This window comes from Exophiala oligosperma (genome assembly GCF_000835515.1).
Source record: "Exophiala oligosperma strain CBS 72588 unplaced genomic scaffold supercont1.2, whole genome shotgun sequence".
In the NCBI taxonomy this organism is placed as follows: Eukaryota; Fungi; Ascomycota; class Eurotiomycetes; order Chaetothyriales; family Herpotrichiellaceae; genus Exophiala; species Exophiala oligosperma.
This window is the reverse complement of record NW_015622819.1, coordinates 552158-579551: the sequence shown is the minus strand read 5'-3', so window position 1 is coordinate 579551 and position 27394 is coordinate 552158. Positions and strand designations below refer to the sequence as shown.

Genomic DNA, 27394 nt, shown 5'->3' with positions numbered 1-27394 from the left:
GACTAGATCAAAGCAGACTGAGGATAAAGGAAAATGTGCATCTATTTTTTCTACTCGCATTCGTGCCGGAATCCGATACACAACTCCCGCCTCTTGTATCCTGGTCCAGAATTAGAGATCTGATATCCCATCGACTATACTATCTCGCAAGGATCTCCAGCCGGCACTGCCATAGAACGACTTGAGCAGATCCTCCGCCTTGTTTCTTGGTCCAATCTGAGAGAGGTCTCTGCCTTCGTTGGCAGGAGGATCTGGGATCCGCTTGTTGTCAGGACGAGCGTTGCGTAGAATAGTCACGACGTCGGTCCAGTTGACCGGCTCGGCAAAGGCGAAGATTCGTTGGTGGTTGACATTGCGGTCCAGTAAGGCGGCCACATGAAGCCTTGCGCAGTCTTTGACATTGACAAACCATTCTAACGCTTCATTAGTATTGACCCTTGGTGGAGAGATTACCCATTGAGAATCTAAATGAGAGCCATTTAGACTTACGGGGAGGAGTGAAGGTGAAGACGTTGGAGTTGCCGCTTAAAAGCTGCCGAGCCCAGCCCATTGTGCTCCCGGAGATTTCGGGTGCGAGAATGGTTCCATAATTTGCTGCTGGAAGGACTGTGTTGACGGCAAAAGGAGGATTGTTTTCATTTACAAATTTCCACAAGGCGCGCTCGCCTTCAGTCTTCGAGGCTGCGTAGACGTTGTAGGGCAAGTCTTCCTTTGAAGTATTCTCGTCCCATGCGGCTGCCACAGAGGCATCGTTCCATGTATCTGGACGTTTGAAGGATGGGTGAGCTCCTGGTCAATGTAGATAAAGAGGCGTAAAGAACAAGGGCTATAGCCTAAGCGACAGTCTTCCTCGTACACGCAGTTGAGGTTGTAGAACTTACTTTCGTCAATGTATATACCTTCCTTTTCGGGAATAGGCATGATCGAGGCTGTGGACGAAGAGGTCAAGACGAAGCTTTTGATGCTGGGAACATTGGTCGCCGCTCTGACTGCTGCCAGAGTATGCTGGATAGTTCCGTTAATGACCTTTTCCGGATCAGGGTCCAGAGTCAGGTCCGATGCCTTGCATCCAGTGAGTCAGTGTCCAGCGTGTTGCTCACCATTGTCAACGTTCAATTGCAGAGAAACTTACAACATGGACGACGCCACAAGTGCCCTGTAGAGCCCTTTCAAACCCTGCCTGATTTCCCAAGTCTGACACGACCACACTCTCGAACCTCCCAGAACCATATTTATCTGTAAACAACTTGTCCAACCAAGGCTTTGCGCTACGAACAGTCCCTCGCACATTGTAGCCTTCTTCTAAGAGGACCTCCGCCACAGTCGAGCCAATATACCCATTGGCGCCAGTCACCAGGACGATCGCATCACCAGGGGCGATTCTCAGGTTTCTCCTAGTGCTGGCCATGTTTATTTCAAGCAAGCAAGTGGACAGGTTGGAGCCACCAGAGCCAAAGCTGACGGTGTTTTAAATACCAAGAACAGATCAGGCTATGAGACGACAGAAGATAGTAATTTGGCGCGGCTAGAAACAAGAGACGAAATGCTTTCAGGATCTGTTCTGCACCGTCTCAGCCCAGGCAATGTCATGATGAATCGCCAGAGCGAAGATCATTTTGGTCCAAGACAAACCTCGGAACCGTCGTACGATTAGGCAATCCGCTTGGGTCTTTGCTCTAGCATATCGTTCGTTCGCCCCCAAGCCAAGGCTCCGTGGTCAGAATTGAGGTTGTACGAAGCCTTACACGTTTGTCCGACAGATTTACATATTCTTCCGTGAAGGTACCGACTTTCCTTCTATCGTCCGTATTGTACACGGACGGCTGTTCAAACGCACAAGCGGTGCCGATCAGACCGGATCATCCGTACGAAGACAATGTGGGTAGACGGGAGCGATCCAAGATGGTATCGGGCCACAGTCTCAAACAATTTGAATGAATTATTCTCGCCAACTGTCTCGGGGGGTGAAGGCCAGCACTTTTCCCTAGACATGGAGGGGAAGAAGTCCCGCAGATTGCAAACATAAAGGCGAGCAAATTCCAGGCCAGACACATCATCACTCGTGGCACGAAGGCTCAACAATCCTGCTCACGTCTAGAGGGACAGGATCAATTGAAAACCTCGCCATGGCAGACAAAGTGATGCTGCAGTTGTCCTCTGACCCGTCCTTCCATTATGAACTCTTGCGTGTCCTCGCGGCAACCGCTACCCAAGGGTCGGACGTGACCGAAGTGTTGCAGGTCTGCAATGAGATCATTCCAGGTGACTTTGAGTCCTGGTACTCGGCCTTCAAGAATCTCGCCGATCGGGTCCTCAAGAGCGCCCAAGAGTCGCCTCACCGATCACAGTTTGACGGCGTGACGTTGCGGAACATGTACTTCCGGGCATCCCACTACTACTTCGCGGCCGACTTCTACTTGCACGGAGATGAAGAGGATCCTCGCATTGCAGACAATTACCAACACTGGACCCGTCTCTTTGACCAAGCAATCGCACTGCTGCCCACTCCTGGCGAGCGGCTGAACTTGTCGGCCGACGGATTCAAAGTCCCCATCGTCCTGCTTCGCCCCGGGCTTACCCCCAACGACAACCGACCCAGGCCTACGATCATTCTGGGAAATGGCTTTGACGGGTCAATGGAGGAGATGATTCACGTCCTTGGACTACCGGCGCTGGAGAGAGGATACAATGTCGTTCTTTACGAGGGACCAGGACAGACGGGTGTGCGACGGGTGCAGAACCTGCGTTTTATCCACGACTGGGAAAGGGTCGTCAATCCTATCCTGGATTTTCTCAGTCAGCAGCCGTTTGTGGACGTCAAGAGAATCAGCCTTGTCGGCTATTCCCTTGGAGGATATCTGGCAGCGCGCGCGGCGGCTTTCGAACCTCGACTTGCCGCTGTCGTTCTGATTGACGGTGTCTGGGACTACGGCAGCACCCTGAAGGATTTCTTTCCCGACACCATGCAGGCATTTCTCGAAGAAGATGCGGAGCGCTGCAATCACACCTTCAAGGTGGAGGCTCAAAAGTCAACCAGCTCACGGTGGGCGTACGAGCATTTCCTCTGGTCGTTCAATAATTCTGCCTATGAGGGATTGAAGCTGGCGCAAAAGATGAAGATTGGAGGATTCGTGGATAAGATCAAGTGCGCGGTGTTCGTAGGAGAGGCCAGAGATGATCAATTCTTCCAGGAGCAGCCCAAAAAGGTGAGTGATGCACTCGGCAGAGGCGCATACTTCTTTTCTCCCCCGCGAGAGACTGGAGCGACCACTCACTGTCACGTCGGAGCTACCTTCTATCTGGCACAAGAGGTGTTTGCTTGGTTGCAAGACAAATCCTTGGACTGAGAAACGCGGGGCACATCTCCCCTGGCTTGAACCAAGTTTGTCTGCAATGGTCGAGATAAGGCTACACAGTCTGAATGAACCTTTAAAAGTAGAGCATATAAAGACTACTTGGCTGCATTAAAAGTCTACTTGTGACAGCGTTGAAAGTCTGGTCGCTTGACTCTTTTATAGTGTCTATCGGGAAGAGCACTTAACATCAAGGCAACTTATAGAGCATCAGTTAGGGGTCTCAAGACTCTCTTGTGATGGTTGATATGGTAACGAGAACGACCTTAACTGAAAGAAGATTTACGCTCCTCTTTTACTATATACATAGATGGAAAATTGGCCTCCTGGTAGTCGTGGTCGGACCGGTCAATCTAACAGGATGGAGTTCCGACTAGTATTGCTCTGTTTTGCAACGCCGCCTGGCATCTCTTGCCAAGCAGTGACCACTCGGATCTAGTAGTAAGGTAGCACCCCATCATACGGCATGTCCAGGAAGTACTCCATGGCGAAGTTGAAGAAGGTTGGATCCTCCAGCAAGGCAGAGTGTGAGACCTGGGGCAAAAGGAGCTGCCCGGCAAACGGGATCCATGCAGCCATCGCGTCCGCCTGGTTCCTCGGAATGGTCACGTCGTGATCTCCGTCCACAATCCAGACGGGGCACTTTATCTTGCCCAGCGCGACCGGACCCCACGTCGGTTCGGAATCCCACATCCTGGTAGGGGTTCTCGGTCAGTGACAAATACACCTCTCGGAGCCCATGTGACCGCAAAGTGACAACTTACACATTCACGCCCTTCTCCATCGCGGGACAGTTCATCGGCAGTGGACTGAGAGCCTCACAGGAATACGCGTCCGCGGCGGTGGCGCGCCTGGTCACGTTGGCGGTCGAGTACGTCGTGCCGTTGTTGGTGAGGTCGGAGTCGAGGTTCCCCGTGACCGAATTGATGATGGGGTCGTTTGTACCAGGGTCACTGGTGTTCGCCTGAGGGTTCGCTCCGTGGGCAAAGACCCGATCGATCCGATGGGTGTAGTTCATTGCCAGATCCAGGCCGGTGATCGCCCCGTCGCTCCAGCCCACGACGGCCACCCGCGAGACGTTCAGATGGTCCAACAGTGCGATCGCGTCCCGGGAAAAGTCGTCGTAGTGGAACTCGGTAAAGTTCTTGTACGGACTCCGACCCTGGCCGCGCGTGCTAGATGGAGCCATGGCCGGTCAGAAACCAACCTCTGCCGCAACCAGATTTCAGGGGACGGGCACTCACTCTTGCAGGATTACTTGGCGGGTTCGGGCAAGTAGGTTGGCCTGGTGGAACATCTGATTGCTGTTGCCGATCCCCCCGTGTAGGAGGAGCACTGGGGTCTTTTTCGATGGTTTCCCCATGGTGGTGTACCACAAATCAACCCCGGAAGATAAATTGAGATACTCGCCCTTGTCGCCGTTCGAAAGGGGCCCAAGAGGAGGAGACCATTCCCAGCGGACAACCGAAGCGTTGTAGGCTTTCGTTGGCAAGGTGTCGCTGCAGACAGAGTCAGCACATGTGACATTGGGGGAGTCATGAGCATAGACCACGGGCGTACCCAGAAACAAGCGCGTTCATGAGCAGTATGCTCGTGAACGCGGTGATAAGTCCATGCATACCTGACCAGGAGGTGGCTCAATGAGGTGTGGTTTTTCTGGGAGACTAGGGCTACCAAATAGAATGTCCGTTATCAGCACTATGCGATCTGAGATCAGGATAGGTAGAGGTGAGGTGTTCTATTATATACTGTAGCACAGCGAGCTACTAGTGTGCTACCAGAGCCATGAGGTCACTGATGGGGCTTGATTGAGAACTTGTCCATGATATGCTCCAAACTTTGACCCGATGTATCCCTGTTGATATCAACTCGCTTAGTTAGTATGGAATTTGGGTGCTGGTGAGAAGTTTAATCACACGTTCGCCCACACAGTCGGGTCGGCGATCGTTCATCAGGAAGTCATGCATGCCAGAAGATATCGAACCCACCTCGTAGTGACAACGGTAGGAAGACTCATGATGAAGGGCCATGTAATGTGTTGCCGAGCGGCGCATCGTCTTAGCACACAGAGTAATGTATTGACCGAATACAATCAGGCTCAGTTATCGTTGTGCGACGTAAAAGACTAGGGGCTCGGCTGAAGGCGTTCAAAGCTACATCCTCGAGGTTTGAGTTGTTTAGTTCAGCATTCAGCGCCACAGAATCATACCTATTCCCTCTACAGCATTCAAGTTTCTTCGAGAGATACTCCGTAGACCGTGGTCCGCTCGATATCAAGGTTACATTCGATGCTCACACTCGCTTAGGTGCCAGCCAGGCTATCCTGATCTGAGTAGTGTATAGAATTTAGTTGAAGTTACTCTTGCAAAGTCTGCCGCCGACGACTGGTTGGTAGAACTTGTCTTCGAGTTGGCGTCGCACAAATCCGAAGATGGTAACCAGGTTTACCAGTTTTGTTACAAACACTGCCAATCAGATTTCGATAGACACACCAATCAGTGTCCACGTAATGCAGCTTACTCGAAGGGAAATGCTTTCGTATTGGTCTCAGAAAGCCACTTCCGATACACCTCCGCAGACAAGGTGAAAGATAAAAGGTCGATGGTTGATCATAGATAGTGCTAGACCCCTTAGAACGCACGTAGAACCGATCGAACCATTTTAGATTTGCGGAATACGAAGATAAGAAAGGTGCAGAGAAGTTAGTAGTTCGAGGGCCAACGAACAGAAGCTCAAGCAGAAGTACAACCACTGAGATCGTGCCTCTAGTTTCACACTGTTGGCTGGCGTGACCATCACAGCACCTTTTGCGTCGATAGACCGTCTGTCGTATCTTCCGGTGTCTGTCACGATAATTACAGATCTAGCATTCCATGCTGGTTTTGCTACACAACTCGGGATCGCTTCGACGAGGTATGTGTCGGCGTTTCACCAGCAGAGAGGCCGGATCGGCGAAAGTCCCTGTCAAACTAATAGCCAAGTTTCGTGGTGTCGATTATGCCATTTCAAGGCCTGATTAAGCAGAGATCAATCATTATTTTCTGCGCTGGTGAACACTGAACTGTCATAGCCTCCATAATATCGTGCTCAATTTCCAGGTCAGGAGTTGCTATATAAAATAACAAAGCCTGTTAGTGCTCGGAGCCCGAGGGTTTAAGATCCTGAGACAATTTTCTTACGTTCATTCGTTACGTCGTCTCTTCACTCCTTTCTTTCCACCACCCTCCTGCCTCCCTCGTGGCTCTTCTTGACTCTGACCGATTTCCTGTCCACCACGTTGTACCCAAATCCCACTCCCGACGACGCTCTCCGTGCCATTGTCCCAACTCACACTCATCTCCGTCATCGTCGCATCTCTCTGAGCAATCCACCCAGCCGCGAGCTTGCCGGTCTCATGTCCTATGGTTTCCGTTCGCTTCTTCCCTCCCTTGACGTTCATACCGTGATCCGCCCCTTGCACGACAGCCATCCAACTCCTCGCCTCCATTTTCCCTCTGACATGTTCCAATTTCTTGACATCGCACATGCTATCCCTGTCGCCCGAGATAAATAAGACATCCACGCCCGGGTCGATGTCCAACAGAATTTGATCCCTCACATCTCCATTCGGGCCCGTCAGCGGATAAGACACCAGAATGAGCATCTGCACATCTTTGTCCTCTTGTGCTGCGAGAACGGCGGCTCTAGAACCCATGCTTCGTCCACCGAACGCGACTTTGGACTTGCTCGTTTCATTCTTTTGCTTCTCGTAATCCAGTACCGTACTGAACATCTTTGTCCGCGATTTGAGGTTCATGTTTCCCTGGAAACAGACGATCTTCGATCCGGCATTCGCGAAACCCTGGGCGAAATTCACGAGCGCGGGAGCCGACAGACCTCCTCCGGCACCATGTGTGAAGATCAGGTCCGGCGGCCGTGCAGACCCCGGCTCATCGCTTCGAATGCAGGGAATAGATCTCGACCCCGATGTCGCAGGAACCTCGTGGTTGCTCAACGCTCGCTGTTTTGTAGACGCCAGACCAGTAGCCGACGAGGCTGGCAACGGAACTCCGCCGTCAAGATCCGGGTCGGCATCGTCGACATTGTCTGTATGTGTAGCTTGTGGTACCGTCTGCTTCTTTTGAGGCCTCTTGGTAACTCTTGACCTAGCCTTACTTTGAGCTTTTGCGGGCTTCGTAGAGACCGCCGATTGCTTCGTATCCTGTTCGCCTCCCGTCTTCGCCTTCCTCTTGAGAGCACGTGGTTGGCGCGCACGTGGTCCCATGGTCTTGAAGACAAGAGCCCTCTCTCTCAGGGGGGACAGCAGCGCCAATGAATAAAGCTCCCGAGTCAAACTCTGGGCGATGAAGTCTTGAGTAATATGGAGTTGGTCGGAAGAAGACGTTCACGCTCACCTGGTTGTGTACGCGTCAATGAAGTCACAAACCCTGCTGGGATCAATACCCTCCGATCAATGGGAAATTGTTCTGCAATCAAGGCAAATCGTATGCTAGCGGAAAATACTATAACGTTCAGTGGCAATTTACTATGTTGATGTAGGTAATAATGGGTCAGGAACTTCGCAAGTTTACGCGAAAAAAGCTCTTGCCCGGTCAGGCAGCCGAGCTGCCTAAAACGGACAGTCTGAATTATTTTCGTGGACCAGCAACGTATTTATGCTTAACTGGCACAACGTTCAACGGACCGTCACGTACGTGGTATCATTGGACACATGGTCTCTGCATCAAACAAGCATTGGTATTCACTGATGTCGACCTTGTCTGAGACAGGTAAAATTGAAAGGGCTTCATGGAACCATCTGGTAATACAACACCCATCACATAACATGCGCAACATAATTCTTTTAAACGCCAATAGTATGTCCTGAAAACCCAGACTCAAGTTGCCGCGCCGCATAAACATTCATTCTGTTCAGGTTGGTTTTATTTCCCGTTTCTTTCTCGAGTTGCGTCGTCCTCCACTTCGATGAGCTGGTGATCACTTGAAGAGGCACAAAACCCCTACTCCCAGCAGGACCACCCCCAATCCTTGCGCGTCAAGAAACTCCCTCATCCGGTCCCATCGTCTGCGAAATGATGGAATTGAAGTACGCCTCGTCAATCACGGCACCAAAGCTGCCATCAGCATAAGCACCGAGGTATGTGTATTTTTTGTCTGGGGCTGCTCACCCATAGCACTTGACTTCAGGCACAAGCTTGGACCTGATGTCCTCGAGTCCGGCCATCGTCAGGTCCGGAAATCTCGGGTGCAGTCGTATCCTCTGCCACGCCTCGACGGGTGTGATTTCCCCGTCGAGACTCAGTCGATCCGAAAACTCGAGCAGCTTCTCCAACTCCACGGCGGGCACGTTCCATTTCGTCCCGTCAGGCAGCCCGGACCCTGAACCTCCGTCGGTCGGCTGTGACAGCGGAGGCGAGCACCGCATTATCGGACTCATCAACATCATCTCGTGCCCACTGCCATCAATGTCGGCGTTGTGTACCGCGTGATGTCCAAGGCACACGTATTCTAGCCCGAGCACGAAGTCGACGCCGGTCTGGGCTGTCCCGAGGTCCTGAGGATGTGGGATTGCCGACGATAAATCTGCCATGTCCAATCCCCCTCCTGATGTGTACTGCTGCTGCCGATCGAAGGCCGTGTCAATACTGTCGCAGAGCCTCATGTTAGCCAGCGCAGCCTGGTTCATAGTTGAAGAAGCCACGGTATGTAAGGAGTTGAGCGTGGAAGATATGTCGCCTTCTGGAAGCGAGCTAGCCCCGACGGTGTACTGGGGAGCGTACGCGTACGCCTCAGGCAACTGGGCGCGAATGGTCTGTGTGTGATCGGGCAGGCCGACTAATTCGATGGCGGCTTGAGGACTCTTGATGAGCGGGTCTGATGCCAAATCCGGCGGCAAGATGAGGTTGTGATGTTTGATCAAATCTTTCAGTCGACGAATCGTGACCTTGTACGCTTGGATCTCGGCGTTATTCGTTGCGTCTTTCGTCCGTAACTTGGCGACTTCCGTCTCTAACATCTTGACGTAGGTTGCTTTGCGATCACGATGCGTTCTAGAATGTCAAAGTTAGTAAACAACTACTAAAGTATGCGTGCTGAAGGAGGGTCGGGATATGTCTATGTGTACGGACTACGCTAGAAAGATTTTGACCTTGAGCCGCTTCAGGGAGATATAGTCAGGAGGGTCGTGGGTGCTTACCTCTGTGCCCGCCTGACCTGCTCACGTCGTCGGGACCGGGCATCTTGAGTTGAACTGTCCTCGGAAACGGATGTCGTCGAAGGGCCTGCCTCTAGTACAGATGATTAGTCTACCGTAGTACACCTAACCAGATCACGCTCTCAAACTCGGGAAGGGCATGTCTGCGCCCTTGACCAATCTTTGGACAGTCTGGGAGCATCCTCATCTGGAACGTACCGGAAATCGGCTTCGAGGTCTTGGACAGCCATTCCGGTGATTTGCTGGCCATGGCGACACTGGAGTAAAGTAGCGGGAAACGTTTGTAGCGGTAACCAGATCGAGATGGACTTCATGCGAGATGCGTCAATGATATGTCACCGACAGGAGTTGCTGCTTGATGCACCCAATTGTTGCGGCCTGTATGTGATAATGCAAGGCCTGCTTGAGCAGTTTAGGTTCAAGTCGATTATGGAAACATCGCTCCCTCCACCTCCAGGAAGGGCTAGGCTCGCAAAATGGATGGCTCGGCACTGTTTGTTCGATTGTTATATCAACTTTTGTGAATTCTTCGACAAATTTGTCGGATGTGAAGTCAGTATATAAGTTCCATGAGATTTCCTAACCCAGGGGCAAAAAGCTGTATAGTGGCAACACTACATACCCACCGAGACCTTCGTGCAGTCAGTCCTTCGACGTCGTCCTTTTATTAAAGGGCCGGTCGACCTTCGCCGTCTAATTGGACAAAGAGACGGAAAATGCACTGCAAAGAGTAATGTCGGTTCGGTAGTACGTAAGCATTAAACCGCTTCAGCCTTATGGATCTTTATCGATGCTTTGTCAGGTGGAGATCTCGCTCAATCTGCGCTCATTGTGCGGGAGCTCAAAAGCCTCCGAAGGCTCCGGGCACGGTATTTTCTTTGAAATGCTTATATAAATACGATGAACTCCACGTTTGCTGATACCCATCCGAGGGGGCCATTTCGCCTTGGGCGGGTTCATTTGAAGCAATCAACCAATGAGCCATGGGCATGGCACAAGAACGAGCACCTCAACTGAGTTCACCCCAGACAGGAAATTATGGATCACCATATACAGTGACTTCTTCAGAGAAACTCTCCACTACTCGTCTTCCCGACTTGTCAGTCACTCGAGTCAGACCTCCATTGCGGGCGGACATTAACCTATAAGGGTAATTGCTACTTCAATCTCATTGGCCTTGTGTTGTTTAAAGTGATCGATCTTGCCGGCAGGTGATATCGGTAACGTACTGTGTCACTTTACGTTCCTCGGGATCAATTGATTGTAGTGGCTGTCCTGTGGTCTGATGTTTGATTCTGGCACCAACGAACCTCCTGAAGTCGTTGGGCGGTAACACACATTATATACCGGCAACAAAATGCCAGCTTGTGTCGCTGAGGTTCTCCCACTCGGATACAGGGCTATGGTCGGCAGTCCAGCGAGGGAACGGACACTTTGACCCTCCATGAATATACTCCTGCACTTCCGACCGCAGACCATAGGAGGCATATGGTCCTTCAAACGAGGTTGCCTTAGAACATATGTTGAAATCTTCCTCAGAGTGGCTATGCCAGTGACCCATGTCCTGCTGGACGTGCCAAACACCCCAAAGCTCAACCTTGGGGAAACGACGCCAGGAGAGATAGTCGAGCAAGTCGAGCATGGATCCATTTTCCAATCGGCCGTCCTTCATCGTCAGGGACTCGAGGTTTCGACCATCGGCGAGAAATTTTTCGAGATCATTCCATTTGCACTCAAAACAAGATAGACTTAGCACCCGCAGCCCGCTGAGCCACAACCGAGGACAGGGATCTAGGTTTGTTCCATCAAAAAGCTCAATTGAGTATTCTGCGGCATTACCAATAGGGAACTCAAGCCTCAGCGAATCGAGTTCCGACGTCTCTCCTAACAGTGTTTTCAATTTCAAGGCTGCAGTGTTTCTTCCATTCACATATATATCGTTGATCCCAGTCCGAGAAAGCCAATCGCTGTGAGGGAAAGCACTGATCTTGAGGTCAAGCCGTTTCACGTGCGAAAAGACTCGTGATAATACCTCTTTCCGGGCACTAACTGTAAGCAATTCATGAGGCATATCAATAGCTACGAGTTCATCCAGACCGAAATCCGACAAATTCGCGGCATCTAGGAAATTCATAAAGTGTTCGAGGCAGTGCCGTCGCCGGTTGGCGATGCGCAGACGGGGATCAGGATTGGATGGGCCCTGGCTCGCACACTCCTCTGGCCTGAAGTTCTCAAGGTCCTCGAGCTTGATTTGGGGCTCGTCCATAATCAGCTTGAAGGTCAAGCTAGGACAAGATTGTTTGAGGAGGTTGAGCGTCCGTGCCAGATCGTCCCTGACGGATGGTTCGGCAACCAAAGCAGCTTGTTGATCGAGATGCCACCTCAAGGCTTGGTATCGACTCGGGAAGTCGGGGGCGAATCGAGATTGAAGACCCTCGTGGAACAAATGATACCCAGCACGCTTGTCCCCTGTGATGGCCCAGTTACGCGTCCACGCACGAAGTCCTTCCGTAGATATATCGGCCTGCCAGTATTTGTAGTCAGCATACTCAAGGGGTATGCCAGATTCGAATGAAAGACATTCCAGGCGAGATGCGATGGTTGTCTTGTATGCCAGTTGTCCGAATTGATGTAGGCGGCCTGGTTTTGGATAGAGTCGGAATTCGAAGTTGTTGAAAAGCTGCTTCTCAGCGATACCAGCAATGGCTTTGCACGTAAGACGAAAGTTCTGCAGAGATGTTTTGTCCAGGAATAAGCAGAAGTGGTCTATTAGCTCAATTGGAAGTTTATCCATGGCGTCCTGTCTAGTTTAAGAGTGTTCAAAGCAGTGCAGTGTAAAGTCGTGGCGATTTCCAGCTGCAAATACCACGGGGAGGGGGTCTTTCCAGTCGACCAGCAGTCCGCAGCTTTCGAGTCAGCCTGATGCCACAGGTAGGCCAGAGGTATAGAGACAGCGGTAGAGAAGAGAGGAACAACGCCCTCTCGAAGGCCGCTAGGGTACCTATTTTGGTGTATCTTGACTCATCGATAACCCGGGTCCTGCATGATATCGGACAAGGAAGTAGCTTCGTATCGCTACTCAACAACCTTGCATTCTCTCAACGACTCTAATTTCGCCGCTATGTTCGTACAAGAATCAAATATCAGGCTAATAGCAGTTACCAAATCATCGAGTAGGGGAAGGTTGATGAGTGGTTCCTTGAGTACGGAGTAAATAACACTCCCATCTTGTCACACATAGACGTATGGAGGAGCATGGAGTTCTCTGTACTCCGTAGATAAGTGAGTAATTTCCACCTGGCGAGCCTTACAGCCCTGCGGAGTTGCGCAGCCATAATTCCATCTCTTGCCCACAACATCTCTCGCAGGTGGCCTAAAGCTTTCTGTGTTGCTAAATCTAGGTAGTTCGCAACCACAAGATGTTAGTATGTGGTGATTTGACCAAGTGCCACATACTTCCATGATTTGATTGGGTTGGGAATGTTTCGATCCATTCCTAGAGCTGTTCGCAGCACGAGAAATTCCTTCCCTACCCAACGATGGGTATCTCAAGGCAAGACAAATGCTCCTCGGCCTACTCCTCCGTCGTCCGATGAACAAGCCGCCCTGAGAGGCCGTTTCGACCGGTTCATAGATCGCACACCACGATTCCTCCGACCCAGCCTCAACGGACTACGGCATGCCCCAGTCTCTCACGTCGCAGCCTTCATCATCTTGCATGAGGTTACGGCAATTATTCCTCTCTTCGGGCTCGCGGGAGCTTTCCACTACTGGCAATGGCTACCGCCATATTTTGCAGAAGGAGCGTGGGTCGTTGACGGCGTGGAGAGATTTGGAAGGTATTTTCGAAAGAAAGGCTGGATCAGTGAAAAGGAAGAAAAGCAGGTGGAGGAACAGACCAAAGAAGGTCAGGCTACACAGTTCGAGAAGAACAAGAGCATATCGAAATGGTTCGGACGAGGAGAAAGTGCTACGAGATGGGTTGTCGAGTTTGCCACTGCCTATGCTATGGTAAAAGTTCTGTTGCCCGTTCGCATATTTGTGAGCGTATGGGGCGCTCCATGGTTTGCCAGGCTTGCGGTTATTCCTCTTGGAATTGCTGCAAGATCCTTTTTCCGTAGGACGAAGCCATAAAGAAATCCTCCTGCATCCCTGGAACGTTATGTTGAAGCTTATGTCACAGTAGGCCAAAGAGAAGAGCAAAGACAAATGGTTCAGGTCATCATCATTTTTCAATCATTTTGTACTCTATCATCTCCTGTATTGGTGATAGCTGGTGTTCCGGACAGATCCAAACGACATTCTTCGTCACGGGGGTCACGTCATGCCACCATGGCTATCGCAGACGGCTTATGCCTTCTCGTAGATCCAGTCGAATTGGGCGGACTTCCAGCTCTGGACCTCTTCTGGCTTAAACCACAAAGCAATCTCCTTCTTTGCGCTCTCAACACCGTCAGAGCCGTGGCAGACGTTACGGCCAACATCAATGGCGTAATCACCGCGGATAGTGCCTGGGGCGGATTGGAGAGGGTTGGTGGCACCGAGAATGGCTGGCAAGGTCAGTCTTGATCAGTCTCCAGTATAGTGGAATGCACTCACAGCGGCCGGTCTTGCAAGCGTCACGTCCTTCCCAAACCATGGCAACGATTGGTCCGCTCAGCATGTCTGTCTCTGTCAGCGACGATATCAATTAACACTTGATGCCGACATACAGGTGACGAGGCCCTTGAAGAACGGCTTCGATGAGAGATCCTCGTAGTGCTTCTCAAGGTGCTCCTTGGATGGGGAGACCATCTTCAGGGCAACCAGCTTGTAGCTACACCGCCTTGGTCAGAAATGTATTCCTCTCTCTTCTCAGACTATGGGCTTCTCACCCTCGCTTCTCGAAACGGCAGATAATGTCTCCAACAAGTCCTCGCTGTTAAGCAGTTAGAACATCAAGTCGACATGAGTTGATAGAGGTTTGTTTGGCATAGCCTGCATACTTGGACGCCATCTGGCTTGACGGCAATGAAACTGGTCAAGAGTCAGTGGATTTCTTGCAGAAAATATAGACAATGCTCACGTTTGTTCGGTAGACATCTTGAGATGGTTTTGAATTGTTGGAAGGCTGTTATGAGTTCGATTTATGAAGATGTTGGCAAGAAGAAAAGAAACTGTTGCAGTCAATGGAGAGGGCAAATATTTTGAAGGGCAGCTTTTTAGTGGGGAGCGAGGGGCATCACCATCACTGTTGTCCACGCCAATGATGCAGGGGTCCGCCTAATCCTCGTCCGCCAATGGCAGACTCCAGGGTCAAACTGCGCCGTGCACTGTACCGCATGTGTCTGATTCCACATCGGTCACCAAAGAGGACACATTGGTTTCCCAGACAGTTACTACCATTGACGAGAGCAGGGCTTTTGGAAACACTCTGTCAAAGCCATGGCTCGTTCTTCGAGGAGATTGTCAGATTGGACGTTCTCCTCCATAACAGTTGTCATCTTACTCTTGCTCGCTTCGTGTACAGGCAAGTATAACATCTGCATGCGAGAGAAAGATACTGACATTGTGCAGTAGCGGTCAAACACCATGATTTCAAAAGGTGTGAGCAGTCCGGTTTCTGCAAAAGGAATCGGGAACTTGCAGATTCCATGACCGAGAAAGGCGGGCCTGATTCCTCTCCTTACCACCTGGACAGTGCATCGATCAAGTTCAAGGACGGCCAACTAGACGGTTCGATTGTCAAGACGTTGCATGACAACGAAGCAGTTAAGCTTCCCTTAACTATCACTTTTCTTGAGCGAGGAAACGTGCGAGTCACAATCGACGAAGAGAAGAGGAAGAAGGGAGAGATCGAGCTGAGACACGGCAGCGTGGCCCGGAAGGAAAGATACAACGAAGCTGGAGCATGGGCACTGACTGGAGCTGGCCTTCAGTCTCAGAAATCCTCCTCATTGAGAAAAGTATCCAAGGATCTGAGCGAGGTGACCTGGGGTCCAGAAGGCCGTTTCAAAGCAACTATTCGTCATGCCCCCTTTGGTATGGAATTCTGGTCCGGAGACGAGAAGCACGTCGTACTCAATGGGCGTGGATTCATGAACCTAGAGCATTGGCGTCCCAAGGTTGACAAGCCTGTGGCCGATGAAAATGCAACTGCAGAAACTGCGGCTGCACCATCTGAGGATGAAAGCACTTGGTGGGAAGAGAGCTTTGGTGGCAACACAGATTCTAAACCCAAAGGGCCCGAGAGTGTAGCCATGGACATCACATTCCCCGGATATGGCCACGTTTTTGGACTCGCAGAACACGCTGGACCGTTGTCTTTGAAACAAACACGTGGCGGAGACGGCAATTATGACCAACCGTACCGCATGTACAACAGTGACATCTTCGAGTATGAGCTTGATAGTCCGATGACACTTTACGGCTCTATCCCGTTCCTGCAAGCTCACAAGAAGGACTCCACCGTGGGTGTTTTCTGGCTGAATGCTGCTGAAACATGGGTCGACATCACGAAATCATCTCATGGCGGGAATCCTCTAACTCTCGGGCTGAGCGGTGGTGTCGTCGACACTCAAACCCATTGGATGTCAGAGAGCGGTCTTTTGGATGTTTTTGTCATGCTCGGCCCAACTCCTCAAGAGCTCTCAAAGTCTTACGGCGAGTTGACTGGTTACACGCAGCTCCCGGCTTCTTTTTCACTAGGTTACCATCAATGCCGATGGAACTATGTGAGCGATGAGGATGTCAAGGACGTGGACCGGAAGTTTGACAAGCACAATATTCCGTACGATGTCATCTGGCTCGACATTGAATATACCGATGACAAGCAATACTTTACGTGGGATCCTCATACTTTCCCTGATCCGATATCCATGGAAAAGCAATTGGATGAAACTGAGCGCAAGCTTGTGGTTATCATTGACCCGCATATCAAGAACAAGGGTGGTTACACAGTCGATGAAGAACTCAAGAGCAAGGGACTAGCGGTGAAAAACAAAGAAAACAACATTTTCGAAGGTTGGTGCTGGCCTGGCAGCTCGCACTGGATTGATGCATTCAACCCTGCGGCCAGAGCGTGGTGGAAAACTCTATTCACCTATGACCGGTTCAAGGGGACGATGAACAATGTCTGGTTGTGGAACGATATGAACGAACCATCGGTGTTTAATGGGCCTGAAATCACGATGCCACGGGACAACATTCACTATGGAAACTGGGAGCATCGCGATGTACACAACATCAACGGCATGACCTTCCACAATGCCACTTACCATGCACTGCTTGAACGCAAGAAGGGGGAAGTCCTGCGGCCTTTTATCTTGACTAGGTCATTTTATGCTGGATCACAACGATCGTCGGCAATGTGGACCGGAGATAACCAAGCGAATTGGGACCACCTTGCAGTCTCTATTCCGATGATACTGAACCAGGGAGTCAGTGGCTATCCATTCGCTGGTGCTGATGTGGGTGGCTTCTTCGGTAATCCCAGTAAAGAGCTACAGACACGATGGTACCAGGCTGGTGTATTCTACCCCTTCATGCGTGGGCATGCGCATATCGATACACGCAGGCGCGAGCCTTATCTTTTAGGTGAGCCGTATACCGGTATAATGGCACAGGCTATTCGACTGCGATATGCATTGTTCCCTGCTTGGTATACGGCCTTTCACGAAGCTTCAACAGATGGTTACCCAATAGTCCGTGCGCAATACTATGTTCATCCCGAAGATGAGAAGGGGTTTGCGATAGATGATCAGTTCTATCTTGGGTCTACCGGGTTGTTGGCAAAACCGGTGACTACTGAAGGCGCCGAAAGTGTCGACATCTATCTCGCGGGTTCTGAAAACTACTACGATTACTTCGACTACACCATATACACCGGAGGCTCAAAGTCACATAGGATCCATGCACCCCTAGACAAAATTCCTCTGCTCATGCAAGGTGGACACATCATTCCGCGAAAAGACAGGCCTCGAAAGAGTTCTGGTCTCATGAGATGGGATCCATACAGCCTTGTGGTTGTGCTGGATAGCAACACTCAAGCCACAGGAAGTCTCTACGTTGACGATGGCGAAACGTTCGACTATGAGCAAGGGGCATTCATCCATCGAAAATTTGTTTTCGCCGATGGTGAATTGAGCAGCACCAACCTGGGCACCAAGGGATCCAAGACCGCACAATATCTGAAAGCCATGAAAGATGTGACCGTGGAAAAGATCATTGTGGTGAATGCGCCAGCCTCGTGGTCAGACGTCAACGAGGTGTCCGTCACAGGAGAAGGCATCAAAGGCACTGCTTCGGCGGAACTGATTTACCATGCCGCAGCCGGAGATAAAGCTGCATGGGCAGTGATTAGGAACCCTAGAACGAGCATTGGGGCGGATTGGACTGTTTCTCTACCGAAGACGGCTGATGCTAAATCGGAACTTTAGGCTTGTAAATTAGGACAGGTCGGGAAAAGTATTGCAATTTTTGCAGGTTGATACCTAGATAGCTGCAATGAGATACGGATAGACCAGTGCCCCCCGTTCGAAGAGTGCATCATATTGACGATTACATTGAAAGATGTGGACTCCAGACGCGCCGTACGATCTCCACCAATTACACAGTTGGCGGATGGCTTTATGCGCTTTTCCTGTTCCTGGTGAGATCCTCAACACCATTTCCAGGATCTTTCGGTGTCGCAATCTAAAGGGACTTGCTGACTGCGCTTGTTCTCCCAGATTTTTACGCGATGGCTTCTCAAGCTTGTTCTTCCCGACAAGCCTGAGCGACACATATCAGGCTTGAAGCTTTTTTGTTTCATTTTCACCCCGCTCCCTAGGCCTGTTCATTCAGGGCCATAATGCTCGGATTCCTGTCTCTTATCGTCGACTATTTTGCACCTGTCTTGTAAGTGGGAGTTCGGCTGCCCAGGGAACGTTTTGAATGACAAACTAACAACATTCAATAGCCTCATATTGTCCCCGATCACCTCTTATGCCGACCAGATAGCCTCGATCCATCGCAAGAAAACCAGCGATGGATTCTCCCTCGATATCCCCCTGATCATGCTTGTTGCATCGATCCTAAAGTGAGCCACGTTCCTCGCTCCTGAGAAAAGAGAGGTCGAAGTTCTGACAAGGTTCCAAGAGTCTTCTACTGGTTTGGAGCATACTATGACAAATCGCTCTTGGCCCAGGCCTCTTTGATGATTGCGGTCCAAATCATCCTCTTAAAGGTTGCTCTTGACAACAGAGCCCCTGATGGATTGCAGCACACGCCCTTCCACGGCTACACGGCTGAGAACGGCCTACGAGACTTGATGGAAGGACGACGCCCCTATGGGTTCTGGCAATGGAGCAGTGCAAAGCCGTGAGTTGTTCAACCAGGATTGAAACTAGCCTGAGCGATGAATTGACCCACGACAGTTATTTTCAATTCCTCGGATACTTCACGGGATTCCTTTTGGCTGTCCATGTCTTGCTCCCCTTTGTGTCCGGATCTCCTGCATACATTGCCTTCTTAGGCTATTTCGGACTGGCGGTGGAGGCAATACTCCCAATTCCACAGATTGTAAAGAACCACAAGGCAAGATCCTGCAAAGGGTTTCGACTTTCTGTCATCGCCAACTGGCTCGCCGGCGATGCCATGAAAATGAGCTATTTCTTTCTCAGCAGCCAGTACGTTCCCTGGCCATTCCGACTGTGTGGAATGTTTCAAGCTTGCTGCGATAGCTATCTCGGACTGCAGTTCTACATGTATGGGGAAGGCCCAAGCGGAACTGACATCCCCATGACTTCTACGAGTGGTAGTAAGCCGGGTCTCTTTGGCTAAACAGACGTAAGCTAAGTGTTTCCACCGCCGCAAAAAGAGGCTAGTGATGGAGCATCACCATCTACACCAACGTCTTTCATTTTGCGTAGCTTTCGACGAGAGACGAGTGCAAATCGCCTCAAGCTGTGACGTTTGTTTCAAGCTGTACATCAGACCACCCGTACAAGCACCACCACAAAAACCTCCAGGAACGATGATATAATCTGATTGGAACCCAGTCTCAGCTTCAATATTCAGCCTCTCAGCCTCGTGTCGTGCAGAGATGCTGTCAGCTCCGATCAGATGTTGACCAGGAGTGGCTTGTTCGTAAGGTTTTGATATCTCAAGACGACTGCTTAAACGTTTTGCCGCCGACTTCATCGCCCTAATGGCATCATGGCTCACATCCTTTGTACCCAGCAGCCATGCAAACCCTCTGGAATTTGATCTGTAGTACTTGTGTACTCCGGATTTATTTCTGACTTCTGTTTGGAGTCATGACTGGTCGCCCTGTTATAGATGGAAATCCGGCATTCTTCGCAGTTAGAAAAATCAAGCCTACTGCAAGTTACTCAAGTCATTGTCAACCAGTCTTGCTGTAAACTTTCTTGCCAGGAGAGCGACTACAATGTCTTATAAACATATATACGGCTCTCAGAAATCTACGCATTCCAGACGACCTCATTTCCATCAAAATACACACAATTGACATGTTCGAAATGTTTATATAGAGTTTCTACAATCTCGTTGTTCCCCCACATTCACCATTGCTCTAGCATCTTCCGTAGCCCTTCAGAAGAATGCGTGTTTTTAGAACATGACTCTCATGACTGCTAGAGGTTCTTGTCATTCAAAGACGGCGGGAGATATAAATCTTACCAAGCGTACATAGGGCTATGAGTTGAAGTGATCATCCTAGAGCTGGCTATTGTTTGTTGAATCTATTCTATAATATCTTCGGGCCCCGCTTGAACGTTTATCCGGGCGTTGCACTTCCCCCCAACATTGGAATCTTCCTCTCACCAAGATCCAACCACTTCAGCTATGTCACAATCTCACCTTCACACCAATTTAACCACGCAATCTTTCTCCGTATATTCTTGTATCCTTGGTATCCAGTTGCCTTATCCTGACTCAGCGTTGGCTATTGACCGCCGAGTTCTTTCCTTTTACTGGCTTTCATCTATCCTCTTTTCGGTCAGTCCTTCAAACCCAGTCGCATCCTCAAACGTGCTACGGAGTATTGGACGCGCATCCCCCCGGCATATTCAAGGGACTTTAGACCCCTTCGCTACACAGTCCTGCGGCTTTTTCTCCCCGGACCTGGAGAGCCTACCAGTGGACGATCCTATGCGTTACTTTTGCATCTTACGAGAAGACTAGTTCCACCCTCGCAACGACGTACTTTCCGGTCATCCGTATCAGCAGTTCGGTTCACAAGGATTTTCATGAATATTCGACGCAACACTTTATGACGTCGTCTTGCACCCTCATCTGATCTATTCTAACAACGTTACAATCCGGGATCCGTGGCTGCCGTCTACAACCAATCTATCTAGTCTTGCAAGGCTCAGGAACCATCTCCGAGCCTCCATTCTATATCTGACCCCAAACGATTGCCCGAAGGCCCGGACATATACTATGTTCGACGTATACCAAGCTCAAGGCTAGCCATCCAAGATCCTGAGGTTATAAACAAGGTGTTCCCACGTCTTCTCCGGATCTACGACAAAACCCCATGCTTCACCAAACGGAAAGACAATCCATCACTTTCCTTCACAGAGGACAGTAAACATCTGTGTCAATCGCTTGTATCAGAGCTGGAGTACCCCCCGAATACCCAGAGAATACAGATTCCCACGCGGCCAGAGATTTGAAACCGAAGGTATCGCCTTTCCAGAAGATCTTTTCCGGCCGTGTCATACGGGTGGAGAGCACTTTGAGTACATATTCGGCAATAGCTGTATCTTTTCGAGTCTTATTCACCAACTCGCCTAAGCAGCTTGTCCACACTATACGGCGACCACAAATTACGACAAAGCCCTAGGATTGGTGCACTGTTAACACCGACGTTTAAGGTTGTCCGGAGTACTTGTTTTCATTCAACTAGCACTTCTTCACACACATATCTAGCAAAAGCCGACGACGCAACCTTAGTCAGCTTCTTTCGTCCGGTGGAGAGAAGACGCTTTCTACAATTCGCCCACATACTTACGCATTTGGAAATATTGCTTGCAGGTCCGCAGCCCTCCGACTTACTCAAGCGACCAACACTGACTAGACATAGGTCGAGCCGTATCATCGAGATCCAATACTGGTAGTGGCAACTTCTTCGACCACGTCTGGGCCTTTTGAACCACCTTGGGACCTTGATAATACCCTTCCTGCCAACCATCCTGCTACTTGGGCACCTCTCTTAACTACAAGATTTCTACAAGATGCCATCACGGATAAGTGGTGCCTGCAACGGGTGTCGTACAAAGAAGCAGAAAGTATGTATTCCATTGTATATTGCACGTGCTGGCCGTATTGTCCCTGTCGCAGACTATCCCAACCTGTCCGGGCTGTCTTGTTTGATTGTCTTCGATCCATTTTGTCTTCGGAATCGAGATCATTCCACTGAGTATATGCTGACAAAGTTTTCCACCATCAGTGCAGTGGTGATAGGTACGTAGTATGTTTCAACAAGATCTTTACCCTCAATGAGACTGTCCGGTTCGAGGTGCAATGGGCCTTTATACCTGAGCTCCCCGCCTTCAGCCTAATGTCACGGCCAAGGTTTGGGTTGTGGGGGTGCCTCCGGACTCCCTAGCAAAATCGTTCTGCCACAACGATTTAATGTTGGAGTTGAGATCGGTCGGGCTCTTTGCTTTGTTTGCCGAACAAGACACAGATGCTGGGGAAGGATACTCGCTCCAGAACTCATTGCCCATACAAACCCCTTGGAAAAGCCGTCTTCTGGCCATGTCTTCAAAACCGGCCTTCTTTGGTATCCAGCCTGTGTTTTTTAAGGGTTTTAACTAATTATATGATCCTAAAAGGTCGGGTTGTACGCAATGTCTAGCCGCTGGTATACAATGCACATGGCCAGAGCAAAGAAAACGGTCTGTCCTGCCTCCAGTTTTCATCCCCTTTGCGCAGCGTACACGCAAAGTCTTTGTTACATCTACATTTTAACTCACCTTGGGAAACTGACTGTTGTTTTCACAGTGGACCGGCAAAAGGATACATAGAAGGCCTCGAACATCGCCTCCACGAAGCCGAGTCACTTCTCCTCTCGCTCCTCCCCCTCGTCACCACAGAGCAATTAAACTGTGCGACCGACTCATTAAACGCAACCTCATCAGCGGCCCACATCCTCAACGTGCAAACGCGGGACTCACAATCACCAGGGCCGCGCAACGTCAGAAGTAGTCCACCTGTGCTGAATAAGAAAACCGGTATAGAGTACTGGGACTCGTTCCCACTGGACACCGTCGACAACATCCGAAAATGGCAAGATGATTGTGCCATACACTCAGGCACGGGTCAAAGCCAAGCCTCTTTCAGAAATTCCATTTCTGGTGACGACTCGGTCTCCCGTGAAATGATACAGAATACTTTTCATTCCGCACACAATTCTCGTCCGGGTTCGGTCGACTTGTCGGCTCCGCCACCATCACATTCTCGAGCGCAATCCGGGGCACTACCGTCGATGAGTACGGACTCGTACCGCAGCGGGACAAGCACACCGGTTCATGTACCACCTCGACACGCTCACTCACAATCTACAATTCTTTCGTCCAATATTGTACGGCAAATACCGACCGCATCTCAGCAGCAGCAGCAACAACAACAACAACAGCAACCTCGACAACAAAATTGGAACTCGATGTCTCTTTTCTCTTCTCTCTCTTCACCGAGTGGGGCCACGACGACCACCAACACGCCAAACTCGAACGTCAACAATGTCGACCTGAGTAACGAGGCACTGTTGCTCCAGAGTTTCGCCGATTCCACGTGGGCTCAATCGCAGTCGTTGAACAACAACGGCATGGGCAACATGACTGCCGGGTTGGGCACGACCAATAACAACATGATCATGGAAAGTGGACCGATGGAAGTCGACACGGGCTTCTTTGGCAACGACGTTCAAAGAAGTTTATTTTGGTGAATGATGATGCTGCTGATATTGATATTGATATTGATATCATTGATGATGTTGACGATGATGATGAAAACGTAGGCGAGAAAATATGGAGTATGGATAGGTTTTGCTACTCTTTTTTTTTCTTCTGCTGCGCTGGAAAATAATTGACGGAGGTTTTGCTTTTTTGTGCGTGTCAGGAAATTACGGTTCCCTCTTTAAAAGAATGCAAAAGATGATGATGGGTAAGGATTGTTGTTGTCATACTCCGTACTGTGTAGTGTTTTGATGTATCGGGAATTTTCTGTGAATACAAATCCTTCACCCGAAGCAGCTAGGAGGTCTCGCTCGAAGCACACTACCTTACTGATCTCATAAATATTACTTTATTCCAGAGGGTGACGTCGGAATATAACGTGCCTCATTCCTTTTGTTTTTTTCTTCTTCTTCTTTTTTTCTCCTTCTCGTGAAGTGATGAAAAAATGAGTGTCAGAACTTCCAGTGACAAGGTTACCTAGATTACTTCAATCATATATTACGTGACAGAGTATCAAAGTTTGGGGAAATGTCCGAGGCAGAGCGTAAACACAACGAGTACAGCTTCTCACAGCATTTCCAATTGTCCTCTCAGACAGAAAGAACCAGACAGACGTACATGATACATACGGTCAGCACAACAAAACCATGACCCTTCCGCTGTCGACGTTTCCAAGTCCTACCTAGTCGAGTATGTTCGCTGCAAAAATTCCCGCCCTGTCTCGATAGGGTAGACCAGACCCCTACCAAATAATTCATTCCTTTTTCACATCTCCCAACCTCCATTCAAGCCACCACCGCCAGGGGCGAACGGACCCGTCATGTTCTCCCACGTGGCCGAGCCGAAAATGTCGGCGACGTTGAAATCCATGTTCCCCCAGAACATGGGGTCGGAATATTCTTGCAAGCCACCATTGTTGTTGTTGCCGCCGTCGCCGCCCATGCCACCCGCGCCGTTCCCGCTCGACGGTAGATTCATGTTCATCGTCGACTGGGCGAACGCCAGATCCTGAGGGGTGGCATAAATCGCGCTGCCTAGACCGGGGTTGATCTGTGGTTGCGTCGTGGGCTGGCCACGGTCCCAATTGGAAAAGTCAAAGTTCGGCATCGAGCCGGCGGGGTTGGTGAGCGCGGAGGGATTCGTGGAATCGTAACCGAGTGACGGGGGCCAGTTGCCGGGTGTGCTGCCTTGGGTCGAAGATGCCTGGTTCTTCAATCGTGACAGACCCGTCGTGGGCCCAGAGGAGGATTGCTGTTGGTGAGGCGAAGGTGTGGCGGATTCTGTCATGGATGATTTCCGAGGGCTAGGTAGGTCGTCACCGGTGCGCTGGCGTTTCCGCGGAGGCTGGGCTTGCTCAAAATCATTCGGCATGTTTTGTGGCGACTGGTCGGGTTTGGGGACAGTCAGGAAACCGTTGACGCTGGCCTTTCGTGACTGTATGTTGATCATGAGCAGGTTCAAAACCTTGTGGCAATTCTGAACCGTGTACCATCTCGTATTCATGCTATCGAGGATGCTGAGGCATGTTTGAATATCGGACAGTGCCCTCGCTTTCGCGTACTTGCCCAGTTGGCAAGCGAAGGCGATGATCAGTCCCGACATCCACACGGCGGACAGAAGGCCAGGTAAGAACATCGATTGTCCGTGACTTCGATGCGACTTCAGGCCGGCGACGATACCACGGGAGGCCCGAATGCAGACCTGCAAACCATGTTGGAATTCGGGGGTTGACTGATCAAGAGATAACCTTGGACGATTGACGAGAAGGAGGAGTCGATGATAAAGGATTTTGAAGAAGCTAGAAAGGTGTTGTTGAGGAGGGAGAAACGAGGCGTCAGCCGACGAAGACTTATGGGTGCTGCTGGTGTCGGGGACATCGTGATGCTGGCCTGGATCGGCTTCACCAGTCAAGAATGCTGGTAAATCGTTCCACCAAGTCTCGATATCGCTGGTCAGGCGCAATATCTGTTCATGCTTTGGGAAACGGTGATTGATACTTTTATGAAATACTTCAATAATTTGGCCTGTCAACTTTCCCCATTGAACGTATGCGGTCAAAGCTGCTTCCCGCAGTCGCTTCTCTCTTGCTTCCGGCCCTTCCTTGTCTTGTTGAGCGTTGCGAGATTCATCAGAGAGTGGTCTGGGCGGCGGCATGGCCATTGTTTCATCGCCATCTTGCGGCATCATCGGTCGCCACACAGCTTTATGTAATTCGGGGCCGGACAAACAGACATCAATATCGTCGTCCTGGATCACATTGGGGTCGCCTAAACTTAGATTGCAATGTCGGTCCAGCGCATATGCAGACCAGAAGATTCGTTTTCGGATTTCGCAATCGTCCGCAGACAGCTGCGCATATCTCAGAGGACACCGATGGAGACCGGCATGGTATATGAGCTTGACCACGATGCCTGCTACAGTGCTAGCCTGACGAATTGCCAATGTTGCTGCTAAATAGAGCTCGGCTGCGAGGATTGCTTGGATGTTCGTAATGTCGTGAGATAGAGCAAGGCAACCAGCCACTCGACTCACATCAGCATTTGACTTTATGCGGGATTCCATTGGCAAAAGAATGTCACTTCTATCCAGTGACGCTATGTTGATGACGAGTTGAAAGGTGATCAGTTTCCTCAGGTCGGTAGGGGATGGGTGCTCCCTGGTCGCTTTTGCATGTCGCCTTTGATTGAGATATATCGCTTCCATGTCTTTCAGAAAGGTGGGACCGTGGAGGAAGGGAAACAGCGGGTGCCACACGGTGAAAAAGGAGGTGACCAGTTGAAAAGCAATCTTCCTTTCAGGTGGTTTGCCGAGAGCAGAGGTTAGTACTTGAGGTAAAGAGTCGGTCTCACAAGGACCTTCATGCAGAGGGCCATTATATGAGCGCCCTTCGGCATCTTCGCCAGTGAGGATGTCTTCGCTGGCGGGAACAGCATTTGGACCGGCGAGGTTCGAGGCGCCGAAGGCAGCAGAGAAAGCCCGACGGACAGTATTGACAAAGTACACACCGGAGGAGCTACCTAGCCAGGCCGTGCCATGATTCGGAAGCTTCTTGAGCGTGCCAATCTCAGAAGTATGAGGCGGTCTCTCTTCGGGGGTGTTGTCACTATCCGAGTCATTGGTGGCTGTGGTGGCGGTGGTTGTCGAAGGAACTGCTGGAGGGGTCGGTTGGCCAACACTGGGAGAGGGATTGCTGTTACTCGGAGTCATGTCTGTAGAGCAAACAAGTGGCAAGTCGAAATAGGCAAACCAGTAGTGCCTTTATCGGGGAGTTGATTCCAGCATCACCATGTCATCTTGTCCGCGTGTCGATGGAGCGAAGAGATTATGCGTCTGACCATGTAAGAGGCGAGAGGGAGTTTCACAGTGGCGGAGAATTGGCCCAGCTCAAAGGCAGAGATCAAGTTCGCATCAATTGAACCGTTGCTGATTGTGGTTTGTATGTTGATATTTTTGGGAATTTCAATCTTGATGTTAAACACACTATCACCGACGCGATCGTGGTTTTCGGTAGGAGGTTCTGGCTGGTCTCACTGACTGAGCGAAAAATGAGACGAGTGAAGCCGTGGTGGATTTACACGTACAGGGTGTAAAAATTTCCCACCCGTAACTGACCGAGGAAATACGGGCGGCTGAGGCATTGAGGGCTGTAAGCAAGTCGGACACCGGCTACGCTGTTTTTAGTTAAAGCCTCCAGCTTCGCAAGCCCGAAGCGAGAGACTTTTGTGCCTAGAAATATTTTGACGAGGCCTACGGAGCACCTGGCTCACCCTAGTGACGCCTAGTGAGGCACCTACTTACAACCCCAAACAAGACCCCGAAGCTATCAAGATTTGGTGCAGGGGACACCATTGGGCTCTCGCGCACACTAGTCTCGACCTGGAATC

At 50.4% G+C, this 27394-nt stretch overlaps 11 protein-coding genes across 12 annotated transcripts; 4 read left to right on the top strand and 7 right to left on the bottom strand.

The window, feature by feature from the left end:
• Nucleotides 1–111: 111 nt before the first annotated feature.
• On the bottom strand, nt 112–1408 carry PV06_01692 (uncharacterized protein; the record flags this gene model as incomplete). The annotated part of the gene is made up of 4 exons (XM_016402316.1): nt 112–413; nt 490–762; nt 882–1062; nt 1133–1408. The coding sequence occupies 4 exons, from the start codon at nt 1406–1408 to the stop codon at nt 112–114; spliced, it is 1032 nt and encodes a 343-aa protein (XP_016266213.1).
• Nucleotides 1409–6363: 4955 nt separating this feature from the next.
• Nucleotides 6364–7879, bottom strand: PV06_01691 (uncharacterized protein). Its single transcript, XM_016402315.1, has one exon. The coding sequence runs from the start codon at nt 7615–7617 to the stop codon at nt 6535–6537; it is 1083 nt and encodes a 360-aa protein (XP_016266212.1). The 5' UTR covers nt 7618–7879; the 3' UTR covers nt 6364–6534.
• Nucleotides 7880–8095: 216 nt separating this feature from the next.
• PV06_01690 (uncharacterized protein) lies at nt 8096–10054 on the bottom strand. The gene is made up of 4 exons (XM_016402314.1): nt 9766–10054; nt 9550–9640; nt 8522–9403; nt 8096–8467 (listed from the first exon to the last, which is right to left on the bottom strand). The coding sequence occupies exons 1-4, from the start codon at nt 9815–9817 to the stop codon at nt 8389–8391; spliced, it is 1104 nt and encodes a 367-aa protein (XP_016266211.1). The 5' UTR covers nt 9818–10054; the 3' UTR covers nt 8096–8388.
• A 575-nt stretch (nt 10055–10629) lies between these two features.
• On the bottom strand, nt 10630–12840 carry PV06_01689 (uncharacterized protein). Its single transcript, XM_016402313.1, has one exon. It carries the CDS (start codon nt 12359–12361, stop codon nt 10907–10909), a length of 1455 nt encoding a protein of 484 aa, XP_016266210.1. The 5' UTR covers nt 12362–12840; the 3' UTR covers nt 10630–10906.
• Nucleotides 12841–12912: 72 nt separating this feature from the next.
• On the top strand, nt 12913–13785 carry PV06_01688 (uncharacterized protein). Its single transcript, XM_016402312.1, has one exon. It carries the CDS (start codon nt 13048–13050, stop codon nt 13699–13701), a length of 654 nt encoding a protein of 217 aa, XP_016266209.1. The 5' UTR covers nt 12913–13047; the 3' UTR covers nt 13702–13785.
• On the bottom strand, nt 13774–14798 carry PV06_01687 (nucleoside diphosphate kinase). Its single transcript, XM_016402311.1, has 6 exons — nt 14633–14798; nt 14553–14583; nt 14442–14485; nt 14280–14383; nt 14167–14232; nt 13774–14117 (listed from the first exon to the last, which is right to left on the bottom strand). The coding sequence occupies exons 1-6, from the start codon at nt 14647–14649 to the stop codon at nt 13918–13920; spliced, it is 462 nt and encodes a 153-aa protein (XP_016266208.1). The 5' UTR covers nt 14650–14798; the 3' UTR covers nt 13774–13917.
• A 137-nt stretch (nt 14799–14935) lies between these two features.
• PV06_01686 (uncharacterized protein) lies at nt 14936–18073 on the top strand. The gene is made up of 2 exons (XM_016402310.1): nt 14936–15076; nt 15124–18073. Exons 1-2 carry the CDS (start codon nt 14992–14994, stop codon nt 17982–17984), a joined length of 2946 nt encoding a protein of 981 aa, XP_016266207.1. The 5' UTR covers nt 14936–14991; the 3' UTR covers nt 17985–18073.
• Nucleotides 17937–20580, bottom strand: PV06_01684. 2 transcript variants are annotated; one of them, XM_016402307.1, is made up of 2 exons: nt 18494–20580; nt 17937–18437 (listed from the first exon to the last, which is right to left on the bottom strand). In XM_016402307.1, the coding sequence occupies exon 1, from the start codon at nt 19726–19728 to the stop codon at nt 19423–19425; it is 306 nt and encodes a 101-aa protein (XP_016266204.1). In that variant the 5' UTR covers nt 19729–20580; the 3' UTR covers nt 17937–18437; nt 18494–19422. The 2 variants fall into 2 exon arrangements, with proteins under 2 accessions (XP_016266204.1, XP_016266205.1); XM_016402308.1 differs by having other exon boundaries at nt 17937–18426.
• On the top strand, nt 18199–20109 carry PV06_01685 (uncharacterized protein). Its single transcript, XM_016402309.1, has 4 exons — nt 18199–18444; nt 18506–18625; nt 18685–18906; nt 18963–20109. Exons 1-4 carry the CDS (start codon nt 18398–18400, stop codon nt 19366–19368), a joined length of 795 nt encoding a protein of 264 aa, XP_016266206.1. The 5' UTR covers nt 18199–18397; the 3' UTR covers nt 19369–20109.
• A 1823-nt stretch (nt 20581–22403) lies between the features above and the next one.
• PV06_01683 (uncharacterized protein) lies at nt 22404–23500 on the top strand (the record flags this gene model as incomplete). The annotated part of the gene is made up of 2 exons (XM_016402306.1): nt 22404–22489; nt 22558–23500. 2 exons carry the CDS (start codon nt 22404–22406, stop codon nt 23498–23500), a joined length of 1029 nt encoding a protein of 342 aa, XP_016266203.1.
• A 464-nt stretch (nt 23501–23964) lies between these two features.
• Nucleotides 23965–27094, bottom strand: PV06_01682 (uncharacterized protein). Its single transcript, XM_016402305.1, has one exon. The coding sequence runs from the start codon at nt 26715–26717 to the stop codon at nt 24276–24278; it is 2442 nt and encodes an 813-aa protein (XP_016266202.1). The 5' UTR covers nt 26718–27094; the 3' UTR covers nt 23965–24275.
• Nucleotides 27095–27394: the final 300 nt, after the last annotated feature.